This window comes from Marmota monax, unplaced genomic scaffold, assembly GCF_021218885.2.
Source record: "Marmota monax isolate L192 unplaced genomic scaffold, Marmota_monax_Labrador192_F-V1.1 WCK01_AAM20220418_F8-fsc00219, whole genome shotgun sequence".
NCBI lineage: Eukaryota > Metazoa > Chordata > Mammalia > Rodentia > Sciuridae > Marmota > Marmota monax.
In genome coordinates, this window is record NW_026692081.1 from 2,152,438 (window position 1) to 2,178,960 (window position 26,523).

Here is a 26,523-nt window from a genome sequence, read left to right on the forward strand (position 1 = left end):
TTCAAGCTTCCTTTTCAAATAAATATTTGCTAGTATATTCATTATTATACGCATTTCATAGAATAGATGTCGGAAGAAAATATTTACCATGAGTCTTGATAGATGGAGTCCTTATGGTTGATATATTCTTTATACCTTTTGATCAATGAACATCTGTTACAATTATAGTCATTTTCTTAACTGAAATAGAATATACCTCTTGTTGGTGCCTCTGAGTAAACACACACAGAGGATTGTGGATACTGTAGAAGCACATTAAGAGGTTAGGGCCCAAACTGGGTGTGGGAGTTCAGAAAAAACATCCAGACTAGTACCTACAGAACAGCTAGAAGTTCAGCAAAGAGGTATGAGGTAAGGTATTAAAAAGAGAAGAAACTGCTCTGGAGTTGTGAAGCACACAGGGGAGCTGTGTGAAGTTTGTGGTAGCTGCAGCTTGGAGTGGGGAGGCCAGAACAGGAGAGACAGAGGTATAAAGCAGCTAGGTTCTGCAGGCTGCATCAGCCTTGATAATTATAATTGTAGATGTTTAAGTAAATATGGGGACTTTGAAGACTTTAGTAGGATTAAGATACAGCTGGTTCTTCAATGATGAAATCTCAGGTGGACCAGGAGCCAGGTGGCTAAGGGGTGGAATACATTCCTGATAGGGAGAATAACTTGTATAAAACTGCCAAGGCACAAAATAGCTCTGTGTATTCTGGAAACTCTGAGCACTTCAGTGTTGTGGGATGTCATAGGAAGAGTGGTTAGTAAGAGATAAAGTTATGCGGGCAGAAGCCAAAGAAAATAAGTCTGTTAGCTGTTTTCAACCTCAGTAACACCTGACATCACAGGGCCCACTGTAGACCAATTAAGTGAGAGTGTCACTAATAGTTTAAAGCCTCTGCAGGTGATTTTAATAATCAGCTGGCATTGATTACTGATTTGAAAGATGGGGGTCCATTTTGAGACTCCTCTTTTAGAAAGATGGCTTTAGTTCCATTCGGAAGGATGAGGCAGAGGTTGTGTTTCCACACATTAATGCAAGAAAAAATATGGTAGAATGGAGAGTTTAGGATGTAGAACAGAATTTAGTGCCATCTTTTTTTTCTTTAGGGTGGAGAGGATGGAAATACCTGAGTGTTTTCCTATTGTCTAAGAAAACCAGGTAGATGCTGATCAAACAAGGGAAAAGAGGAAGCATATTTGGAAAATACAAAACAGAACAAGTGTTATTAAACATGTGCTAAATTTGATATTGTTACCTTAAGAAAATAAAATGGAAGTTTATTATAATATAGAAAAATCCCATTGAAGAGGTTTGAGAACTCAATATTTCTCAAAAGGAAAGCACTGACAAAGCTAAGGGATGAGGCATTTTCAAGGTGGAACTGTCAAACAATGGTGCATAAGAAAGTGGAGGAATCGGAGATAAGAAAAGTGAGAGTATAGATTATGTTTAACAAGAGTGTGACTGAGAATGGCCCTGGCCAGGGCTGATGCTGCTGCCACAGGAGATCACCAGGGGGAGCCAGCAGCTGATTCTGCAGGCAGCTTCCGAGCCAGGTTTTTTAATTCAAAGCAAGTGTTTGGAGTTACTTTGGAAATGATAACTGGGTGGGCAGCTGCAGATGCCTAGAAAGGACAGACAATGGATGAGGTAGATACCACCTTGCAGATGAAAAAACAGGTGAAGAGAGGTGCATAACATAACTTGCCAGGACTCAGCCCTCTGAGAGGAAGTAGCACTGTTGTCCAGTCCTGAGCCTTTGCTCCAAAACACTGTCGGTTCTGGTGAATTCATTGTAGTATCTCATTTATTGCCTTTCACCAAATGAAAATTCTGTTCTTAAAAAGAAATGCTTTCTTTTTAGTTTGCAGAGTGGTGTCTAGATTATGGAGCGCATGGATGCCGCATTCCTGATAGACCATATTCCCTGTTTGAAGGTAGGAGAGTAAAAAAAAAAAAAAAAAAAAAAAAAAAACAACTATAGATTTAAGCATCCGGGTGAGTGAAATTGATCTCCCTGTCTCTGGGGATTAGCAGTAGTATATTTGATCTTACATGAGTAAAAATTCCAAAACTAAAATAGCAGTACACAGATTAATTGATGCCTGAAAATGATATTGAGTATGTCTTTATGTTGCCTTCTTTTTGTTGTGAATATCATCCAAGTATCTGTAGATGTGAAGTATATGCAGACAAAGTATGGAAGTGATTAGATCTAGTGATATGGATACAGTATGGAAGGCTTGCTACTGAGCAGTAGGAGAGATAAGCATCTGGGTGATACCTCTTGCATTTCACTTGTAATATTGTAATATTAATGTACTCACAGGAAGCTTGAATAGTTAAAAATAAATATATTTATTTTATATAAACTTAAATTATGTATTTATATTATATTATATATTTAGATTATATGTATATATAAATTATATAAGGAAGTATTAATAATTAATTGGAAGTATTAGTACTTAGGAATACTAGTGATTGGGAAAAAAATAAACAAATATTGAAGAACGTTCTGGAAATGAGCAATAACAGGCCACCAGTAAAAGCAACAAAAATTATCAGTCTGCTCTGGGCACAACAGAATGTAACTTAAGGAAAAAAAATAACAGTCTTACAGAGGGACTTAACTTCTTTTTTTATATTTTTGTGTGTATTAACTTATAAGCCACAAAAATCAAAGGACAAAGACTAAAAGGTCAGTTGAGATAAATTCATAATAAAGTAACCTTTAATTACTTTAGAGCCACATCTTATACTTATCCCAAAGTAAACTTCAGAACTAATAAAATGATTTCTACTGAAGGACATTTGGGCTTTTCCCAGGCTTCCCGACAAGTTTTTGTTAGAAGAAAGGGTTCCAGAAGCTAGCCTTATATAATAAGAATTTTACATCTGTATTCATGAAGGGTGTTAATTTCTAGTTTTCCTATTTTGCACTGTCTTTATCTTATTTTGGTAGCAGCGTAATCGTGATCTAATGAACTATCCTGAGAACTCTCCTCTCTTCTGTTTTCTGGGACAGGCTTTGTATTTATTGGTGGAAAAATTAGTGTAAATCAAATTTTAATGTTTGGTAGACTTCTCTAGTAAACATTTCTGGGTCTGGAAATTTCTTTTTCCAAGATTTTAAAATAATTTCAATTTCTTTAATAGTTATAGGGCTGTTTCCTTTTTCTGTTTCATATTGGGTGTGTTGTAGGAGTTTCCTGCTTTTGAGAAATTGGCCCATTTTATCTATGATGTCAAGTTTTTATGTGTTGAAGCTATTGGTAGTATTCCTTTATTGTTTTATTTGATGTCTAAATCACCTCTAGTGATATATGTTATTTTATTCTGACCTTGGTGATACTTTTAATCACATAATAGAAATATGAACAAAAATAGAATATTTGTCAGATCTTTTGGGTAATATGATCTTTTTAATATTCAAAAACAACATAGAGGGCTGGGTTTGTGGCTCAGTGGTAGAGCACTTGCCTAGCATGTGCAAGGCACATCATATAGAAAGAATATTTCTCAATGAGACTTTTCCTTATGTCATAAAAATGTGGTATATTTTCATCAGATATGATATAGTTAGAACCTGAACTCTAAATGGAGGTCATTCAGGTTTAGAAATTCAAGTTTATAATAGCAACTTCAAAGCCCTAGTGAGTCAAAATTGTTCAATGTACAATCCCCTGATGTCTGGGAAGTTAATTCCCTGCCTTGGGTCTTTCCAGTGCCTGTCAGACACACATAGTGGTAGGTGTTAACGAAACTCTTGTCAGATGGACCAAGAAATAGTTATATTGAATGTCTATGTGGCAGGTCAGGCAGAGGAGCTACTAGGATGCTGGGGTTGCTGACACCTACGACCCCTCATGATGGAGCATACTCCTGCTAATGTGCTCCATCCAGTGAGTGTGGTATCCTACCCTTTAAAACCAGAAAATGGGTCATTGCAGCATGGCCTTCTCTAGGGTCCTCCCAAAGGTGTCAAGTATTCCTGTTTACTTCTAATAGGTTCCTATATAGGTTACTAGTTTTTGAATTTTTAAAATAAACTTCTGGAACCTTTTCTTCAAGCAAAACTTGTAAGGGAGGCTGTAAACAACTGAAATGTCCTCCAGTAGGAAAACAGGGAAACAATCTATAATGTACTACTCAGCAATAGGAAGAAACCAACTACTGACATACACATGAACAAAATGGAGAACCCAGACACAGAAGGCTGTATTGTGATTTATGTGAAGTTCCAAAATGGGCAAAATTCAACTGTGGTGATTGCTTCTGTGGGATGTAGCGGGGATGGACTACAGATGGACACAGGGGACTGCTTGGGAGTTATAATATTCCAGATCTTGACAGGGTTTGTTTTACACAAGTGTGTGCATTTGTCAAAACTCTTGAGGAAATATGCTTAAGATTTGTGTTTGGTTTTATGTGATTTTTATGGCAAAAGAAAACTTAAGCAAACAAATCCTGTAGGAAAGGTATCGTTCTGATTGGAGTGGGAGACAGAGGCCTTGAGACTTTCAGAAGCTCCTGTCAGGGAAGTGTGAAACCTGAGGTTTAATTGATTTAGAATGGGGATTTTGACCAAAGCAAATAATGCTTGTTTGAAAATTACTGTCTTAAAACCTAAAGAAGATGTAAAGTACAACTGTTTTTGGTGCTGGGGATGGAACCCAGGGCGTCATGCATGCTGGGCACGCACTCTGCCACTGAGCTACACCTCCAGATTAGCATCTGTAGCTCTTTGGTAGTGATTCTGTAGTATTATAGACATAAGATGAAAGCTCATGAGCCAGCTGTAAAAAAAAACTTAAGAATGAAGAATACTTGCTGGGTATTAATATAAGGATTTTCTTTTCTTCCTCTTTTTTTTTTTTTAAATGAAATCATCTTTGAATTCCCCAGTACTTTTTCTCATATCCTTAGAGCCCCCAGTAGAGGAAAAAATTGAAGGTTACTTTGTTGCAGATACAACCTTCATGACTATTTGTAAAAAGATCCACATTTTGCTTTACAGGCATGGCTGGCGCTATTCACTTTCTCTCTGACATCCTGGTACCAGAGACATCACGATTTCCAGCATTTGAACTTGGCATTTCACAAAGAAATTAAAAAGGTGCAAAGATAACTAAAATACATGTTGGACCAAAAGCCACCAGATTGCATAGTGCCTGACATAGAACTACCTGTAACTCCTGAAAGAGAAGAAGAAGATGAAAAAAAAAAAAAAAAGCAAACACCTTCACAGGCACCCTTCTGTTGCAAAGACCCTCAAGTTAGAGCATGAGTAACAGAAACCATCCCATCAACATTTTGTAACAGTGTCCCCTCATTGTGTAAAATATGAAGTCTTCACCTTCAGGTTCCCTGGGGTGTTTGCATGTTTCTTGGTGTTTGTTGTCTGTAGGTGTAAATTGTTTTAAATGGAAAGCCCTTCTCTTCACATGAGCTCAGAGATGAGCATGCATGAGCGTATGGGGGCAGCCATACCTTTCTGTATATAACATAAAAAGTGGAGTGTCATCTCTGTTGACAGATAGGGGAGCAGTCAGGTGATATCTCTCTTATGTATCAGAAAGATAATATAACCAGGTATGTTGGTACATGCCTGTAATCTCGGTGGCTAGGGAGGCTGAGGCAGGAGGATCATGAGTTCAAAGCCAGCCTTAGCAAAAGTGAGCCCCTAAGCAACTCAGTGAGACCCTGTCTCTAAATAAAACACAAAATAGGGCTGGGGATGTGACTCAGTGGTCAAGGGCCCCTGAGTTCAATTCCCGGTACCAAAAAAAAAGAAAAAAGAAAGATAATCTAGAGTGATATCCCACTGACTGTCAGCATTTTCCCTGGGTATTTTCAGAAGACTATGAGAGAAAGACCACTCCAAAACCTAAACAGAAACAGCAGACAAGAGGGCATTTGTTGGGAACTTTTGGGGAGTATACAGTTGAATACTGTTTATTCTTTGTGTTTTGTGCTCACTTTAGTGTTTCTAAGAAACCCCAGGAAGTGCATTAGAGCTGCCAGTCTAGCAAGGCAGAGATTTCAGGAACTTTGCCTAAAGTTCAAAAGCTCTTTGCAATTCAAGCAGCTAGTGCTCTGAGGAATGTATTTCATAATACCAAGAGTAAATTTGATATTTATTTTTTAGTTTTCGGCAGACACAACATCTTTGTTTGTATGTGGTGCTGAGGATCGAACCCGGGCCGCAGGCATGCCAGGCGAGCGCGCTACCACTTGAGCCACATTCCCAGCTCCACCAAGAGTAAATTTAATGACCACATTGTAAGTAGTAATGACTGAGTGTTGGCAATTCTAGAACATGTACCCAGATGTATATTATTAAAATAGACCCCACCTTGGGCTTGGGATGTTGCTCATAGTAGAGCATTTGCCTAGCATGTGCGAGGCCTTGGGTTCAATCCTCAGTATCACAAAAATAAAAACAAACAACAGACCCCACTTCAGTTTTATCAATATGATAACTTATTGGTTATGTGGATACAATTCCAGATGGGTGATAAACAGGAAGATCCTCAGTTGGACCAATGTCCCTGCAACCAAACTTATTTCAAAAATTTAGTTTAAGTGATCAAAAGTGTAAATTTGGGATGAATATATTCCTTTTTGTACACTTTTGGGTAGTTAAAAGTACTAGTCTGCATTTATGCATATGGGGAACAACATAAGGTTCTAGACAAGAAAATTATGGTATTATCCAGATGACTATTTTTTTTTAAAAAAAAAAAGGGGCATTAATTTGGATTAGTATATCATTAGTAATTCTATTGTGTAGATTTCTGTTTTTAGAAGGGCTTTTGTCATCATGGTACAAGAGGTCTAGGATTTTCTAAGTAATTCTCATTAGGCAAGGTAAGGCATTGTCACAAAAGACAAGATAGGACTCTGGAATGGTCTAGTCCTTGTCTACAGGGGACTGTCTAAATATCAGCCCAAGTTTCCACTCCTTTTATAAAGGATAAATAATAATATCAGTTTAGAAGATAAGTCTCCTTCATGCTTATGCAGTTTTTTGGGCATTGCTGAGCCTTATTTGAGAGTCTGGTGCCCTAAACATGTGACCTTCAGTTTCTAAATGATGCCTAGTGACTGTCTTCATTGAAGACGCTCTTGCTTCTAAGTCATTATTATTTTTGTTCATGTTAGGGTGATGACTTCCATGGGTATAAGTCTTCATAATTATGCTTAAACTGGGTCTCTCCGGGAAGTCATTACCTAAAGGCAGGATATGCCATCATGAACAAGCCAACGGGAACTGTTTTGTAGAAGGCCCCACATAATATTCAATCTCTTCCAAACAACAAGGTTCCTATCTTCCCTATCCATTTCATAGAAGAATAATATACAACCCAGCTTACCAATGAGGCCCTGCCTGTCTTGTTTCTCAAGGGAAACAATTGGGGCTTCCAGGAATTCCCTGGGGCTCTCTAGTACAGCTTTTTGCAAGGAGGAGTCAGCCAGTAGAATCTCTGATTCTGACCAGGGATCTCTAGTCCAGCAGCAGCAAGGGTGACTCTTAATTTTTATCAGGATGCTGGATGTGTTCACGTATGTGCATGTTCAAAAAATACTTACTAGTCTTTCTAATTAACGCACTAAGGGAAAGAAAGTATTCATGGAATAAATGGAAATGTTATTTAAAGATTTTTTTAAGCCAGCTGGGTTGACACCTTCCACTAGATATTAACAGATGTACAGTTCTTTGATTCTATGTTAACATACTTCTCATGTCTGTTACATGGGCTGCTGTGTGATCTCACCATCATGAAAAGCAGAGGAAAAATGGCACATACTTCACAGGACAGGATTCACAGACATCAGTTTAATAATTACAAGTGTTTGAAATCAGATTTCAGAACATCTCATTCATTTCTTGTATTTCTTTGTGTCCACAACTGTGTTCTCCAAATGTACCTAAATTTAAAAATATGTACATGCACAATACCATTTCAAAATCTGAAGGAAAAAAGCTAAAGTCCACAAAAAGTATTTGAGGTTCTTTGGTTTTATTAGTAAAAGACAGTTTTGTGTGATAACTTGTGGAATCTTCATTTCTTTCCATTCTATCTGTGTGAGTAAGGGTGAGATGCACTGGTAATTATTCTGAAGATTTGATTTTTTTAAAATTTTTTTTTAGTTGTAGATGGACATAATATCTTTATTTATTTGTGTTCATGTTGTGCTGAGGATTGAACCCAGTGCCTCACACATGCAAGGCAAGTGCTTTTAACAGTGAGCTACAACCCCAGCCCTGAAGATTTGATTTTTTATGTGAATGTGGTGGTTACCCATGATGTTATATTTAATGGGCTCTATACATGCACTTTTTTTTTTAAATTTCAACAAGACCTTCTGATACTTGGATAATAAGAAGAACAATCACAAATGTTGAACTTCAATTTTGTGACAGACCCTTTATTTTCTCAACATCATGGGGAGATGGGCAATATTATTGTTACCTTCTTAAAAAATGAGAAAATTCTGAACTCTCCCAGAGTCTCACACCTACTTCATGGAACAGTCAGGGTTCAGGAGGTTCTTGCCAGTGGTCCTAGCAATTCTAAGCTGCACTCAGTACTCTTCCCCCACATGCCGGATGCAGAGGTAAGCCAATGAAACCCAAGAGGCTCTGGGACCTGGCCATATGCATACAACTAGAAAATGGAAGGCAGGGCCGACCCATGCAGGGATTCTCTCTATGTCCTCATCATTTCCATTCCCCTACAACCTGCTCTGCAGGGAGGAGCTCTACAACCATTTGTTATAATTGGAAACATCTTTAACTTAGGCTGTTTCACACCCATTGTTTCATTTGCTAAATCAAAAAAGAAAACAATTATCTAAGTTTAAAGTTTAGCTTCTCAAAAAAACATCTTTAAAAACTGTCCCCTCTTCACCCCAGGCTCCTTGCTGCAGCTTGTAGGGAATCTACCTTTCATGAACCTCTACATTTGGCAAGAGTCTGCATGTATAGTAGGGATGGGGACTTAGATGATCTTCAGGAAGCTATGAGCCCACTGAATCATATATAAAATTTTATGTCTTTGTCTGAGAGAGGGTTACTAGTTTTCATCAGAGCCTCAAAGTGGTTTGTGACCAGAAAAGGTACAGGTGTCAGGTTGTGGGTTAAAGAATGTATATTGGCAAGCTGGGCCTCAAAGCAGGGAGCCACAGATGCTGTGGGAGATAAGCATGGCAGAGGAATCTAAAATCAGATACCATGCTCATTTAGGAAGACCCCCAAATACACAGTGAAAGATGGCACCTGCAGGTCTCAATTTTCCATATCAGATTTTCTTGATGAGAGCCAGGTGTCAATTCCAATTTGACTCAACTGTTGGTGCCTATCATTTACCTGCTCAGCCACTGTTTCAGACTGCATAATTGGCCATCAGGCTTCTGGAAAGCTGTGTTCTATTCATTGCCTATTCTGTTCAGGTAGTCACTGGGTACATGCTTTGGGGTTTATATTTTGTCCCTGGTGAGTGGAGCTTGCTCTCTCTCCTGCTTTCTTGTTGCTATGTCCTGACCTGCTTTCCTGGGGCACACTCTTTTACCATGATTTTCTGCCTCACCGTGGCTCAGAGCAAAGTAATTGGCCTTCTATGGACTGAAATCTCTGAAATTGAGACAAAAAACTTTTCCTCTTCTAATTGTTCTTTTAAAGGCTTTCAGAGATGAAAAAAAATGATTAAAACACCATTTTACTGCTAGGCTAGTGAAGTGTAGGTAAAAAGTGGGGGGTTTTGATGCTTGTGTTGACCTCTTAGCTCGACCACTTACTTAGTGTGAACCTAAGCCATTTCCTAAGGCTTGGTTTTATTTCTATAAAATCAAGACAATTGCTGGGCATGGTGACACATGCCTATAACCCCAGCAACTAGAGGCTAAGGCAGGAGGGTCACAAGTTCAAAACCAGCCTCAGCAACTTAATAGTGAGATCTCTGTCTCAAAAAATAATTTAAAAAGGGGGGCTAGGGATGTAGCTCGGTGGTTAAGCACTCCTGGGTTTATTCTCCAGTACTCAAATAAAAAGTCATGACAAAGAGAATCTGCCATATTCAGTTGCCAAAAGAAGTAATATGAAAAAGTGTGTCGGGGGGGTATCCAGCACATGTAAGTGCTCCATAATAGGGAGCTGAAAGTGTTGATGTATTATAACTTTTATGTGGAGAAACAGGCTCACTTGCCTAAAGAGTACAATGAAAGCACCTATCTGTCCAGCATAAAAATCCTATACTTGGGCTGAAGTTGTAGCTCAGTGCAAGAACATGTGCTCAGCAATGTACAAGGCCCTGCGTTCAATCTTCAGGACAAATAAATGACTAAATCCCTTGTATCACCACAAGCCTTCATCACTGCTCTGCTTGTCAGCCCACAGCTGTTGGCCAGCTGTATTGTGCATGCACATTGTATGGGTGGGGATGTGTGGGTAGGGAGTAAGATTCTCACTGACCCAAAGTATTTCAAAGGGAAAAGTGCCACAGAAATGAGGATATCCATGTCCAATTTTAGGTGTGCTCAAAATTTGAGAGCTCAGAGGCTGAATTGTCAGCTCCTTTGGCCTTTTCTGTGTTGAGTTCCTTAGGAAATCTCCCTGGTTCTGTGCCACCTCCCACCCTTAACCCACAACTGTCCAAGATAATGTTGTGGCTCATAGGACCAGTTATCAGATAAAGTGCAGGTCACATAGGATCTTAGCCTACCCTTCAAAGTATTGCCCATAGGAGGATACATACCTGTTTGTACCAAACAGCATATCATACATTCACCCATAATCAAAGATTTTATTTTTTTAATATTTCCAAGAACCAACAAGGCCATCTTTGCAAACAATTTTCCAGTGGAGACTGTAATGAAGTTATCAAATACTTCACTCTAAGCTTCTAGAAACAACCATGGGGCACAGTGGTACACACCCATAATCCCAGTGACTTGAGAGGCTGAGGCAGGAGGATCACGAGTTCAAAGCCAGCCTCAGTGAAAACAAGGCACTAAGCAACTCAGTGAGACCCTGTCTCTAAATAAAATACAAAATAGGGCTTGGGATATGGCTCATTGGTCGAGTATCCCTGAAGGAAAAAAAAAAAGGAAGGAAACAACCTCCACATTTCTCCAGTAAACCAGTCCAGCTCACCTGGGTGCCCCCAGGATCCCTTCTAGAGGCTGACAGTAGCTGAAAGAAGGGCCGTGTCCATCTGCAGTGCTGTTTCCTCGCTGCAGCTGAGGTGAATGTTTTGAGTTCTTGCTTGCCTGAAACATGTCTTTACTGTGTCCTGACACTTAAGTCACAATTTATCTACAGAATTCTTGGTTGGAGATCCCTTTCCTACTGGAACTGCAAAGCATTATTCTATCTGCAAGCATTCAGTTTTGCCACTGGGAATTTCCCAGCCATTGTGTTATTTCTTTGTACATGATCTTATGTTTTTTACAATTGTTTTGTAAGTTGTAGGATTTTTTTTTTCATTTGTCATGATAATAGGACTAGTCCTGGGTTCTTGGTAGGCCCTTCCAATCTGTGAACTCGTATTTTTCAAGTCTAGAAAATTTTCTTAATTTATTTCTTTAATGTTTTTTTCCTCTCTGACGACCTTGTCCCTTTTCATTGAACACCTATTATTTGCATGTTAAACCTTCAATATGGTCTCTGGTTTCTTCTAACGTTTTATACCACCTCTTTGTTCTTTTGCTTTACTCACTTGAGATTTCAGCTTTATCTTTCAGTCCTCTTATTGGCTATTTCATTTTTTCTTTTCCTAGAGTTTTCCTTATTCTCAGCCTATCTTTTATATTTATGGTATCCTATTTTTATTTTTTTGGTTGCAGTATCGTTTCTTTCTGATGATGTTGATTTATTCAACCAATATTCACAGTGCTTACTCTACACCATACCCTGTTTTAGGTGCTTGGAACCTATCAGTGAACAAAACAGGCAAAGATCATTACCAAGCCAGTGTGGTGGTGCACACCTGTAATCCCAGTAACTTGGGAGGTTGAGGCAGGAGGTTTGCAAGTTTGAGGGCAGCCTCATCTACTTAGTAAGGCCCTAAGCAATTAAGCAAGACCCTGTCTCAAAATAGAAAGGGCTGGGGATACAGCCTCTAAGATGAATCCCCCATGTCAAAAAAGAAAAGAAAGAAAAAAGAAAAACATTACCATAAGGAATTGGTAGTCTGGTGGGGAGACACAAAATTAACAAATAAGAAAATTTTCTCATACATTGTAAAATAATGATATGGAAACAAAACGAGGGTTGAGCTTTAAATATGTTGAGTTTGAATAGACATGGAGTAGTCTGGAGCATGAAGCAAAATCTGAAATAGAGTTGTCACTTTGGTGTTATTTGTATATTGACATTATATAAATCCATGAGACCAGATGAAATCACCAAAGAAATGAGGGTAAAGAGAGCAGGGGGAAGAGAGGCACTGAAGACAGAGCCTTAAGCAGAACAGTGAGAACACTGAACCTATGTGCAGAAAGGAGTGATCAGCTGTTTCTGATGCTTTGACAAGTAAGATAAAGACTGAGAATTGACCTTAAGATTAAGCTGCATGGCAGTCATTGGCTAGTTGGTCCGCAATATAGACACACTTGAAAGGAGGTTTATTACAAGAGAGGAAAGAAACAGCCATAACTGGTGAGAGCAATGTGATCAAGAAAACACTTTTAAGTTTCAAAAAATAACAGCATGTTTTTAATTGATGGGAGTGCTGTTATGGGCAGTTAAAAAATGATGATGTAGGACAGAAAGGGGAAAGTGCTGGTTTGCTGTCCTTGCATAGGAGAGGAGGGGTGGGAACTAGTGTCCAGTGCTGAACTGCTTCAGATGGGAGCACGGACATTTGATTTAACTTTGGTTAACAGATGCTGGTGGGCGGTGGGTGGTGGTAGGAGCTGTGGAAATTCTCTCCTGATTGCTTCGGTTTTCTCTGAAGTGAAGTCGAAGCAAGCAAGGCAGCATCTGCTAAGTAAGGATGGAGGAGGAGGAGGTGTTGGGATTAGAAGAGAGAAGAAGCAGTGTGAAATACTATCCAGGAGGATGGGAGAACAAGTGAGTGGTTCTCCAACTTCAGCATGCTTAAAAGATCACTTGAAGGACTTGCTGAAAGACAGATTGAGGGGCGAACCTCCTCCTCTTCAGTAGGTCCAGGATAGGGCCCAAAAGTTTATATTTTTAACATATTCCATAGTAAGCTGTTGATCCAGAATCCCACGTCAGGAAAACAGGTTCTCCCTTGGGTCCTCTCGTTGCTCCAGAATGGCTGGTCTGGAGGCAAGCTGCCTGGAGGTAAGATTGATAGCATCCAAGGCCCACATGGTTGGGCATATAGCTGAGACCAGTCAACTTCTGGCCACAGTCAGCTTGCTTTTTAGTGCATCTGAATTGCCTTTTCCTGTTTGTTGGCTTTGGTTTTCATCCATAAATATTTGTCTAATATTTATTTTTCATCCATACTTATTTAGCTTTGATATTAAAGGGTTCACACAGTGACATGCTGCAGAAGGCTGCAGAGTTATGAGTGGGAGGATAAAGTGGATGGAAAATATTTGGCCATAGATGAATCATGGCTATGTAGTGTGGTTGGGATGGACCTTTTAGTTGGGAACCACAAAGGTCAGTTTCTGGGATTCCTCAGTTCCTGCTGAGCCCACCCAGTTCCCTGCTTGCGACAAAATAGGAAGGAATGGGGGAAGAGAGCTAAGAGGCCACCATTTCTTCAAGATGGTAATCTGTGTGTATGTACTGCTCGGGATTGAACCCAGGACCTAACACATGCTAGGCAAGGGCTCTACCACTGAACTACACCCCAGCACACAGCATGCACTCAGACCTTAATGTTGGGTCAAAACCTCTCTGGTTTACTTTATCCAAGAAAAAAAAAAAAGCCTCCAGTTTTGCACTGGGCTAAGGGAGGGCACCTAGATCGTTGTCTAAACCTACTTTGACCTGACCTCCTCACTGCCATCAAAGGTGCTCAGCCATGGGCTGGGATTCTAAGTAAATGACAGGTTCTCCCTTATTCTCCTTGTTTTGGCTCTTGTTCTCCTTACTGTGTGCTCAGGGCTCACTTGTGTTCCTCTATCCTCCTGTTACCATGTTCTGCTCAGTCATTTGTCACCCATTTATCTGCTTCTTGGCTTCCCCAACTTTGTGCCTGTTTCTTCTCCTCTCCCATAGGGCGGGAGGACACCTGGGTGGGGGGACAGCCTGGGCTGTAGGGACTTTGGAAGGAAGCCCAAATGTACCTAGTCACAAGCTCTTGCCCAGGCTCCTCAGAAACTCACTGTCTTAGGCTCCTGCCTAAATTTGAAGGGCCAGAGAGTGGCCAGATATTTTTGAGCCCATAGGGGTTTTAATGTCGGTAGTCTTCCTGTGACTCTTCCTGTGTCACTCTAAGCTCTGCACAGCCATCATCACCACATATTGAACAGAATTTAAACATCCCTTTGCTCCTTGTCTCCATTCTGAACATCATGCTCTTATGTTGAAACCAGACTCGGGGACTAGTCAGGGGAGGGCGCTATTGTCTGCACTCTACATTGCCAGACTATTCTGGGTTCTTTGACATTCTCTCACTTTGAATGATTTTGCAAATGTCTTTTTATTTATTTATTTATTTTGTCTCATAAGGAAAACCACCTAATTTTTTTGTCAAAGGGAAAAATTCACAAACTAAGAACATTTAGTGTTGGCAAGATACTGCAGTTTCTCAATTGTTTTGTGTTTCTCTTAGTTCTCTCTGGGAGGACAACTTTAGGGGTCATGAAGACCAGAAGGAGGTGGCTGGGGGAAGAGGGAAGACAAAGGAAGCAGAAATTGCAGTGGCCTGTGGTGCAACGATAAGACAAAGGCTACCATCCCTCTTTCCCCAGCTTGAGGAGTACTAACTTCACAGATGCATTATACTGATGCCTGAAATTCCTTGATTCCTCACCCAAATAATTTTACAAGTTGTGAAATTAAAGCACCTTGGGGAAATATAGGCATGGTTTATTCAGTAACTCAACCTACATATATGGAGACTATGACAAGAATGATGACTGACATCCAAATTCTCTCGGTTTCAATCTGAGTTTTGCTGCTTTCAATGCTAATTTAAAGAGTTGTTGGAAGGATTAAACAAAATAATCTGAGTAACACACCTGGCACTGTGCACATGTTCAATACATGCCACTTTCAAATTAATAGACATCAGATGATTTTTCTAGGAGAAAAAGTATTTTATAATGGAATTGGTTGCTTTTGCAGCTGGCACTCCCCTCAGAGAGCAGTAGGGCAGCTTCAGTCCCAGGTAAATGAGCTTTTATTGGTTCTTTCTGCCTATACAACACCATTTTCCTGTTTCTCCTGGGAATAACAACCACTTCCTTCAGAGAACAGCTCTTTCCACTTAGACACTGCAGTTTCAGCACACACACCCGACATATGGCTAGCTCTTTTAGAGAGATGTGATATTTAATTTAAAATTAGCACATCTTGAGTCATTGGTAATGTTCCCAAGGGCCTACTCAAGGGACATAGCAACAGGGATTCTTCACGTTCTTTATTCTAGGCTTTCATACATTTAATGGGTTTAACTGCTTGAGTGCATTTCATTTCTAATGTATAATAATAATATCAACCATTTACTGAGCTGAGCACTGTGCAAAGCAACTTGATAAGCATCATTGCATTCAATTATCCCATTTTGCCCTGCTGAGGCTTCTGCATAGGCTTATCAGCCACAGTTTACTACCTATTAGGCTGGGAAGGTTGGGAGAATTACCCAAAGTCATATAGCCAGTGAGTTGTGGAACAGATGTTCAATCAAACACAAGTTTACCAGAATAGCATTCAGATGTTTCAAGGTCAAAGATAAATATGAAACTGATCTCTATTCTTATTGAAGAGTGAGGGTAGGGGAAGAAGATGAGCCATTTGAATGGGCAGTAGTGTGACATTACGACATCTAGAGCCTAGTGAATAGAGACAGTGAAGCAGCAGTGAAAAGCTGTGCTCAAGTCGAAGCACAAAATCATGTACATGAGCTTTATTTCTTTTTGGTACTTTTTTCAAACAAGTATGGGTCTCAAAGTTATAACCTATGATACATTTGAAGGAATATTAGAGGGTAAATGGAACTGCTTTGTCTCCTAATTATGCAGTGATCATCCATGGCTCTTTGGAGATCAGTAGACATTGTGTGCCTTCTGATGGAAATATACCCACTGCTGAAGTAGACCCTTAAAAAGAAAAAGAAAAATCTTACATGTGGACTTTTGTTGCAAATTGCCATTATATTTGCTTTTCTGAATATTTTTTAAAAGGAAAAAGAAGGAGGAGGAAAAGAGAAAGAAAGAAAAGAAAGTAAACAAAAAGAAAAAAGCAACTGAATGTGATCTTTTTTTTTTTTTTCTTAGTTTGCAAGAAATCCAGAAGCACAGGGCAAAGAAACATGTTAAAGATGGATGCAGTCAGCAAATTCCAGACTGTTGGTAAACCTGCAAGACAAATGACCCAATTTCTTTTCCAAGAAAAAAAAAAAAGCAAAAAGATAAAAAAGAAATAGAGAAACTTATATATTCCAAGAGATACAGAAATCAATTTTATGGTTTGGATCTTACTTGGATCCTGACACAATTTTTTAAAAAGTTGTGAGAGAAGGAAATTGTAGATACTGATAAGATCTTTAAAGACATTAAAAAATTATTGTTGATTTTTAACTAAGTGTGATATGCTATATGCAGAGATATTTTTGGAGGAAATGTCTGAAATTTACTTCCAAATAATCCAGGCAAAGGCCAGAGGGATCTGTGTGAAACAAGATTGACCATACACTCTGATTTGTTGATGCTTGTGACAAGCACATAACAGTTCATTATGATAATCTCTGTTCTTCTGTACTAGTTAAGGTTTATATGTGAGGTGTCCCCTAAAAGCTCACGTGTGAGACAATGCAAGAAGGTTCAGAGAGAAATGATTGGGTTTTAAGAGTCTTAACCCATCAGTGATTTAATCCCCTGATGAGGATTAACTGAGTGGTAACTGAAGTGGTAGGGTGTGGCTGGAGGAGGTGGAAATTGGGGCATGGCTTTGGGTATATATTTGTTATCTGGAGAGTGGAATCTCTGCTTTCTGATCACAATGTGAGCTGCTTCCCTCTGCCACTCTCCCACCATGATGTTCAGCTTCACCTCAAGCCACGAAGAATGGAGCCTGCCTTCTATGGACTAAGACCTCTGAAACCATGAGCCCTCAAATAAACTTTTCCTCCTCTACAATTGTTCTGGTTGGGTCTTTTAGTCACAGCAGCTAAAAAAAAAAGCTGACTAAAATAGTACTCTCTGAAATTCTTCAAGATTGGGATCATGGGAATCTAATGTCCTAGAAAAGTTTGTATGAAACCAATACTCTGAGAGTAGGACTAGGGGCCACAGGCAGTGGGGAGGGGTGGAGAAGATGCTGTGTCTTAGTAGAATCTGGAAGCAAAGGAAAAAAACCAAGAAGTGTTCAGTGCTGGGGTTTGGTGCTCTGCAGACTGAAGAGCAGTCTTCCAAGCACTTCTAAGGCCATGCTGCTTTGCGTTACCTTCCATCCCAGTTCAAGTATCTCCAATGTCAGTTGATAACTCAGGACAAGCCTCCAAACCACCATCAAAGCTCTAGACTACAATAGATAAATTATAAAATAAAGAAGTCAATATATTCATTCATGCCTAGGTATAGCCTTCCCCTAAATTTCTTGCAGTACTAGTTATCTATTGCTGTGTAACAAATTACCCCAATACATAGTGGGTTAAAATAATAATAAACATATCTGTTTCTGTGTGAAAGAAATTTAAGAGCAGTCTAGCTGAGCAGTTTTGACAAAGGCTCCCTCCTGAGTCTGTGGTTGTGATGTCACTGGACCTGGAGGACCACTTCCAAGATGTTCACTCACAGGGCTTGCAGTTTGGTGCTGTTGTGGCAGAAGGAGTTCTCTACCTTAGGTTTCTAGGACTGTCATAACAAAGCACCACAATGTGAGGTGGCTTGAAATGACAGTTCTGAGGGCTAGAAATCTGAAATCAAAGTGTCAGCAGAGTCATGCTGTTTCTAAATGCTCCAGGGCAGGGTCTGTTCTATGCCTTTCTCTTAGCTTCTGGTGTTACCAGCAATTCCTGGTGATCATTGCCTTATGGATGTCTCACTCCAGTCTCTGCTTCTATCCTCTCAAGTTGTTCTCCAGTGTCTGTCTCTTTTCCTCTTCTTATGAGGAAACCAGTCATACTGATGATGGGCCCACCTTACTCCAGCAAGATGTCTGCAATGATATCTTAACCAGTGACGTCTGCAACTCTATTTCCAAATATGATCTCATTTTGAGTGGCTAGGACACATGTGAATTTGAGGGTGGAGACTCTGTCCAATCTAGTACATTCTTTTTGTGGCCTTTTTTAGTGTCCATATGATATGGTAATTGGATTCCCCCAGAGCAAGAATCTAAGACAGTCCAAGGCAGAAACTGCAATCTTTTATGGCCAAACATTTGAAGTTATACACCATCATCTCTACAGTGTGCATTCGGTGACTACACAAGCACACAAATATCAGGTGGCAGGGACCATTGAAGGCATCTTGGAGGCAGGATACCTGATTCACATCCTTCCACCTACAGAAGATGCTCACCCCTTCCACTGCCCCTACCCCAATGCCTGTCCCATTACAGCATCAGCCTCTGCTAGGCTGTTCAGCACATTCCTCTCAACTCCTTTGAAGCTTCTTTTTTTTCTTTTCTTTTTTTTAAATCTGAACAGTTGCCTTGGAGATATGACCCCAGAGTGTCCTCTCTCATTTTCTTTTTTTTTTCTTGGACACAATATTTTTATTTTATTTTTATGTGGTGCTGAGGATCGAACCAAAGGCCTTGCACATGCTAGGCAAGTGCTCTACCGCTGAGCCACAACCACAGCCCCTCCTCTCTCATTTTCTTATTTTTAATTTTGTAGTACAGGGGATTGAACACAAGGGTGCTTTACCTCTGAGCTACATTCCCCATCCCTTTTTATTTTTTATTTTGAAACAAGGCCTCTCTAAATTGCCAAGACTGGCCCCAAACTTGAGATCTTTCTGCTTCAGGTATCCGAGGTAGATGGGATTACAGGTCTGCACTACCACACCTGGCTGAGTTTTCTCTTAGCAAAACTAGTTAACAAAGATTTTATAGCTACACCTTTTACTTAATACCATACTCTGCTGACAGTACCCTAGGTTTTCTTTTTGCCTGGAAGACATTTTTAAATTTTACTTGTTGGCTATCTGACTCTGAGAATTTTTAAATTAACAAGACTTGATTCTCTTGTGTTTAATAGTTTTCTCTTTAGCTTTTCCATCTTCTTACACATTTTACTATAAAGAACAAAAATACAGACAGTATTTTTAACATTCTGCCGGGGAATCTCCTTTATGGCATTTGGTTTATAGGTGTATTTTTTGCTTTCTTTCTCAAAAGAAGTATCATAAGTATCAGACAAGACAGAATTGAATAGGACAAAAGTAAATAAACACATTTTGCTACTTTATATCTTTCCAGTGTACTCTCATAAACTTTCCTCATCTCCCTCTTCTCCCTCTTCCAACTCTCTCTCTCTCTCTCTCTCTCTCTCACACACACACACACCCCACATACACACACCTGCTGCATCATTTGAAAGGAAGCTGTAGGCATTATGACTCTTTATTTCTAAACACTTCATATACATTTTCAAAAAATATAATTGTCATATAATCACAATGCCAATATCAAACCTAAAAAAACAAATAATACATATTTCAAAACACAATATTATGTTGCAGCCAAATCATATTCTATGTTCACCAATTGACCCAAGAATATCTCTTAAGTCTGCATTGTTTTATCAATTAGATTAGAGTAAATGTTTTAGATTTTTCTTTCATCTCTTCTACTTTGGGACAACCCCCTCGTGCTGTTTCTTTGTTGTCTTAAATGGCATTGTCTTTCTCGGGACCCCAGGGCTGTTGTCTTATAGAACCATTCCCCACCTGGCTTTATCTGATTCCTTCCCATTGGTGTCATAACTTTTTCTGCTGCTTCTCACTTCCTTTAACTAGAAGTTAGGTCTGGATTCTAGAATTATGCTGAATGTGGTGATCACTGGCCGCAAATGGGTTTTTAAACTTAATTTATAAAGATTGACTTACATTTAAAATAATGTTCCTCATTCTCACTAGTCTCATTTCAAGTGCTGGACAGTCACATGTAGTGGCTACTATATTGAAAATTCAGGCCTAAAACATTTCCATCATCATAGAAAATACTACTGGATAACACTTCTCTCAAGGCCGTCAAGTTAAGCTGGTATCCAGGTTAAACATGTGTTGTTACTTTTAGTAGATATTTGGCATAGCCAATTACATCACACAAAAAAGCTGGCTGGAAGGTACAGGGTGCTCTTGGGGGACTATTTTAAACTTCACGCATGTAAATTAGAAATATTATTCTCTTCTCCACTCAAGATGTCCTTCTCTGATTCTGTAGTCTGGTCCTATATCATAAGACAGAAACAATTTCTTGTGAAAGAAAATAGAATCAAAGAATTTCAGGGCTGAGTGGGAATTTTGATATTATTTTATAAGCAGCTGAGGAAACCAAGACCAATAAAAGTTCATGATTTGCCCAAGGTCACTGATAGCTATTTGGCAGCAGAGAATGATCCTCAACAATCATCTTCTTACCTGTGAACCACTTTATACGTCAGAGTTGAAATACTTGCAGAAATTGAGATCAGTGTACTGCTATAGCTAATACAAATAATGTTCATAAAATATGTTTTGTTGAATCTTTAACGCTGCTAGGCATTTTGATTAGCCTTTAGGAAAACCATATCACATAATTCTCAAAGCCATCCTATGAGCTAAAGTTAGTAACAGAACATTTAATCAATAGGAATTTATTTATTTATTTAGGTAACAAGAAACCTAGAATTGGCTCATTCAGAGGTTCAACAGTATGAAAGCTGGTGTTCCTAGATTATGTTGGCCTTTCCCTCTTGGTCACAGGACAGCTGCTGCAGCCCCAAATACTACATCAATGATCATAACAAGGTGAACAGGCATGTGGCAATGCCAACAACTTCAGTTCCATTTTTGAGAAAAGGAAATCTTTCTCAGAAGTCCTAGAGAGGAGTTCTGCGTATTTCATTAGCTGAAACTACGTCACATAATCTCCCTGAACCCCTAGTACAAGGGAGAATGGGAAAATTAATATGATGTGTAGCTTTTCCAGATCCTGTCGAAGAGACAGGCAAGAAATAGGTTTAGGAATGGGGTTGGATAAGCCAAGCAACAGTAGAGTTCTTCTGTACTCATGATTCCAACGAGGGAACTGATGGTCAGAGTGGTAGAATATGGTAAGTGGCAGAACTGCTTTCACTGCAAAGCTCATGAGTAAGGTTTATTCACTGAAAATCTGTGATGAGGACTTTGGTGTTACTTGAGTCTGGGGCTGGTTCAATTACTTGCAGAATCAGTGGGGTCTGCATGTCCTCAAAGAACAGAAGAAGCCAACCCTGGACAGAGATTTAGCCACCTCATTAAAGAACAAAAGGCAATTTGAGAGGAATTGCCTGATGGTATGTTTGTGATGTGGATTTAGAGAATTTCTGTTTCTACACACACAACATATATATGCAAGGCTAAGATGTATGCTATGTACGTTCAGTGCTATATCACATACGTTTCATAAATATATAATTAATGTTATAGCCTGTGTTTTCTAACTCTCCCTTTTTTGGAGAGCTTAATCTTGTCAGTCTTGGTTTTGCCAACAGCAGACCTTTTCAAGAAAAGTAATTTCCACAAGTGGTGAGAGATTCATTAAGAAAAGAAAGAAAGATGGGGTTTCTTTTTCTCCCTTCAAATTAGCAATTACACATGGACTAAATCATTATAGTTATACCTCATTGTAATTGTAACAGTCGTTATAATTAATTCAAGATCATTATTATTCATTTTAATTCATTCAAAATCATAATTATTATGATTTTTTATTTGTAATTGACAATAATACAGTGTTGGAAAAGGCTGGAAAAATAAATTAGTATATTCTTTTTGAAAATGATGTGTTCAAGGCCCTAAAACATGCACATATGCTTTGATCCAGCAATGAGATCTAATATTTTATTCTGAAGAAATAAATATAGATGTATATAAAAATAGACAAACATACTCAGCACAGCATTATTCATAATGAAAAAAATTAGCAACGACTTGAACTAAAAAAAACAATTGGATAAAATATAATAATCTCACAAAGTTCAAAATGAAACAAACAAAACAAGACACATGTGATGAAGAAAATCAAGGGATTTATAAACACAAAATGTGAAATAATGGTGGGAAGTAGAAGGCAGAAGAGATCCATGGGGATCTCAGTTCTGTTTCTTAAGTTCTGTTCATGTTAGTATCATACTTGTTCTGCATCTTGCACAGCCATGAGAACAAACCCAGACATCACAATGAAGATTGATTATTTGCTGGAGCCATAACCCTGGGGGTTGGCAAGAGATCTCTGTTCCACAGTCATCTAGGAATCCCATCACCTCCCACAACCTTCAAGTCCTCCACTGGACCTCCTATTCCAGGATCCAGAAAGGGAAGGGACAACTTTTAGGACCTGGCAGTATTGCAGGGCCAGACCTGGAAGTGCTTGGTTCACCAGTGTCTTTATTCAAAGAAACAAAACAAGACACCAATGCGATCTGGCTGCTGGGGCTGGGAAATGTGGACCCACAAAATAGAGAAAGTGGCACTCCTGAGTGGCTAGTCAGTATCTGCCACAACGTCTTACTCTTGCTGCATTCATTATTGTGAATGAATAAAATATTTGATTATTTCAAAATGAAAACCAAAATGGAACTACCTAAAAATTCTATCAGAAAAGGGGTTAAATAAAATAGACTGTAGAACGATTATATAGAGGAATATTAGCTAATCATTATCAGAGAAGACATAGGACAATATTGAAAAGCCTTAGAAATCCAGGCTTAAAAAAGAAAAAAAAAAAAGTCCTATTTTGATCCAGGGTGTCTGTTTTCGGAGCAAGACAAGGATTAAGCAATGGAAATAGACCCAATTGTCATTCTAACTAGGGATTCAGGTGCTTTTCTGCAGTCTCCCCACCACCACCACCACCCCGCCTTTTTCCTCGCACTGAACATTATTATTTTCATAATTAAACTAGAAACAAAAATCCCATAGTTTTGGTTTCGAGTAAAAACTGCACAGTGGTAGGTGCCCCGCTCTAAAAACACCGGGTTCACCTGCTCTTGACGCCCCGCCCACGCCCCGCCCTCCGCACGCGGGTGTAATGCTCGCAGCCGCTGCAGGTGCGGGAGGCCCAGACCGCCTGAGAGCGCGGCGTGGGGGGAGGGGGGTAGGAAGGACTCGAAGGGCCCATCCGCGCACTGCCTGAGCTCGGCTCGGCTGAGTGGGGGGTCAGCCTCCTGCCAGACCACTATGCCTCACGGCCTGGCTCGCCATCGGTCCAGCGGCGGCCGGGTCTCCGTTGCTGAGCTGGGCGTTCCCATCGCGGCGACTGCGCGCCCCAGAACAGATCCAGTCTCGCGCCTTCCCTGAACTCCTCACCGCACCCCTGCGTGCCTCCCGAATCGACTTTCTGGATGAGGCAATGAGGTAACCAGGAGGTTCCCCGCCCCTGCGTTGGGTGACGACGCCAAGTCAGGCGCCAAGGGACTGAGCCTTGCCCCCGCGCAGCCTTGGCGCCTTGGTCTCCCTGGGCCCCGCCTCTCCAGTACCCAGGGCGAGCTCTGGGCTCAACAAGCAGCGGAGACGTCAGTCTAAATATCAGCTGGCATCTCAAGGCTTTTCTGTGTCCAGGTTCTGGCTTCTCAACTTGAGTGCAAAGCCCTCCGTGCCCAGGCAACGAGGAGACAGGAAGATGGTAGGGAAAGCTGGGAGCAGGGCAGGGAGAGGAGGTGAGCTGAGCATCTACTTCTTTCCCCAGGTTCTGGGACTAATATAATGGGCGGCGCCTGAGAGGAGGTACAGAGGGCCAAAGCTGCTATGAGGTGACCTGCCCTCCCCAGGACTTCCACCAGAAGTGAGCTGTCTTCAGGGCACAGGGGCATTTCAGTGCCTGAAGTATAGACAAGGCATACCTGCTGGTCTCCCAGCGCCTGTGAACCACTTGCCTCCCAAACTAGCAGGAGGGCCTTGCCCTTTATCTCCCCAGGCCAACGCAGAGAAGGGCCCTGGAGAGCAGAAATACTTTTTTAGGCAAAAGTTTTACACAGGGTGCCCTGGGCCTGGCCTGGTTTGTGGGAGCTATCAGAGAGCCAGAGAGACCACCTGCCTGCCTCCTGAGGCGACTCTGCTCTCAGTGAATGCTGTCAAACTCCTGTGAGACCTCCACTCACTATACACTTCTATATCTGGGTTGTAGGACTGGTGTTGGATGCTGTAGGTGGTCGGGCCTTAGAAATCTTTGAGTGCAACCCTATCACATTTGAGGGGAAATATTTCTCTGAAACACTTGTGTGGTCAGAAGGTCTTTGGGGATGCTGATGAGATGACACAATTTATGCAACCTTTCTATTTCTTGAATCTCTCTGTGAACCCTGAGAGGGTTGAGGAAGTTCTTCCTGACAGTGATGACGATGAAAAAAAATTAAAAAAGAGGAATCACCGCATCTTTGCCTACTCTCTTCTATTTGCTCTTCTATTACTCTTTCCAGGAATACCTGAGATTTGGAGAACTTGGTGAAAACCAACAGTGACAGATTTGTGGCTGGGAGACATTTGGGGGAGGAGACTTGAGGGCTGGCTCTAGCATTATCTCTGAGACATTGTGCACCAAATCCTGTGAGCTCTCTTGAGTCCTGGGATCTCTTCCCCAAGGTATTCCTCAGGAGCAACTGGATTCCATTTCCACCACATAGCACCTTTGAAGGCTGGAATAAAATGCTGAGCTACAATGGGACATAGCAATCCTCACTCTCAGCTACAGTATCAGGATGTCACTCACCTTTTGTTAATCAAGCCTAAGATTCAATTTCTGACCTTAAAAGTATTACAACAGTCTGCAGGATCAGAGTTTGAGAGAATTGTGTTGGTTCACTAGAAAATTGTAAATGGTATTATCACAGGAGTTTGAATTTTCTCCTCAATCAACCTGTCTATAAATAACTTTATTTTAATCTCCCTTGATCTTGTTACAAGTAACCAGCCAGAACATAGGAACTGCACATTTTCTTATGCTTTCCAGACCTGCAGTATGCAGTTAGAAAAAATAAAATAAAATCATTAGCCCTGATTAGTTATCGAGCACTTGAAATGTGCTCCTCCAGGTGAAAATGTGTGTTAATGAGTATATGCATGCCTGTAATACTCACTACTTAGGAGGCTGATGCAAGTTCAAGGTCAACCTGGGTAATTTAGTGAGACCCTGTCTCAAAAAGGGCTGGGGATGTATCTCAATGGTAGAACAATTGCCTAGCATGTGTGAGGCCCTGTGTTCAATTCCTGATACTACAAACAAAGGGAACAAACAAAACAAAATAAAATGAACATAGTATGGGGACAAGAATAACATTTTTTGTTAATGTATTTTATATTGTTACATGCAGAAATAATATTTTGACATAAAGGATGAATACATTATTAAAATAAACTTCACTTTTTTATTTCTAAAGTAGCTAATGAAAATTTAAAACAACATATTTTCATATCTTTAAAGGACAGTGACTGGTCTAGAACATATATCTAAAAGCATTTCTCTTAAAGTTTAAGACAAGTTGAAGAGTTCTTTTTGCATTAGTGTGTTTTCTGTTGCTATAACAAAATACCTGAGGCTGCATAATGTATAAAGAAAAATGGTTTATTTAGCTCACAGTTTTGGAGGCTAAAAGGTCAAGACCTGTTAGCTCCATTTGTTTGCCCTTTTGTGAAGACTTCATGGTGGATAGAATCACGGTAGAAACATGTCCTAGAGGGAGAGGTACTATCCAGAGTCCTATTAAAACTATATTAATCTCTTCTAAGGGTAGCACCCCTAGTGACCTACTCATGTTATTATATGTCCCACTTTTTTTTTTTTTTGTACCAGGATCTGAACCCAGGGGCACTTAACCACTGAGCCACATTCCCAGCCCTTTTTTATTTTGAGACAGGGTCTTGCTAAGTTGCTTAAGGCCTTGCTAAATTGCTGAGTCTGGCTTTGAACTTGTGATTTTTCCCTAGCAGTTGGAATTACAGGCATGTGCCATCACACCCAGCAGGTCCCACCTCTTAAAGTTTCCACCACTTGTCACATTTCCCTAATGAGGAACAGCTTTCAACACATGAATGCTTAGCAGACAAAACACATCCAAATTGTAGCACCTTTCTACCACAAAAACTGGGGGATAATTATAAGGGCTGCGCCCAGGCAATTTTCACATGTATTGGCTTGTTATCAATTTTTTGTTCCTATGTATGTACGTGAGTTTGGGGCACATCACTCAAGCTTC

The 26,523-nt window shown here is 40.1% G+C and overlaps 1 protein-coding gene across 5 annotated transcripts in view; it reads left to right on the forward strand.

Moving 5' to 3' along the window:
* The window catches only part of Lancl2 (LanC like glutathione S-transferase 2), a 103,095-nt gene that overhangs the window by 50,840 nt on the left and 25,732 nt on the right, over positions 1–26,523 (forward strand). Inside the window, exons 8-10 of one of the 5 annotated variants that reach the window (XM_046460394.2) lie at positions 1,854–1,926; positions 5,010–5,108; positions 16,418–16,538. In XM_046460394.2, the coding sequence (XP_046316350.1) occupies positions 1,854–1,926; positions 5,010–5,104 (168 nt within the window). In that variant the 3' untranslated portion in view covers positions 5,105–5,108; positions 16,418–16,538. Of the gene's footprint in view, positions 1–1,853; positions 1,927–5,009; positions 5,359–7,785; positions 8,047–16,417; positions 17,279–26,523 lie in introns of those variants that run through there. The other 4 variants (XM_046460387.2, XM_058584797.1, XM_046460370.2 and 1 more) reach the window with 4 other exon arrangements.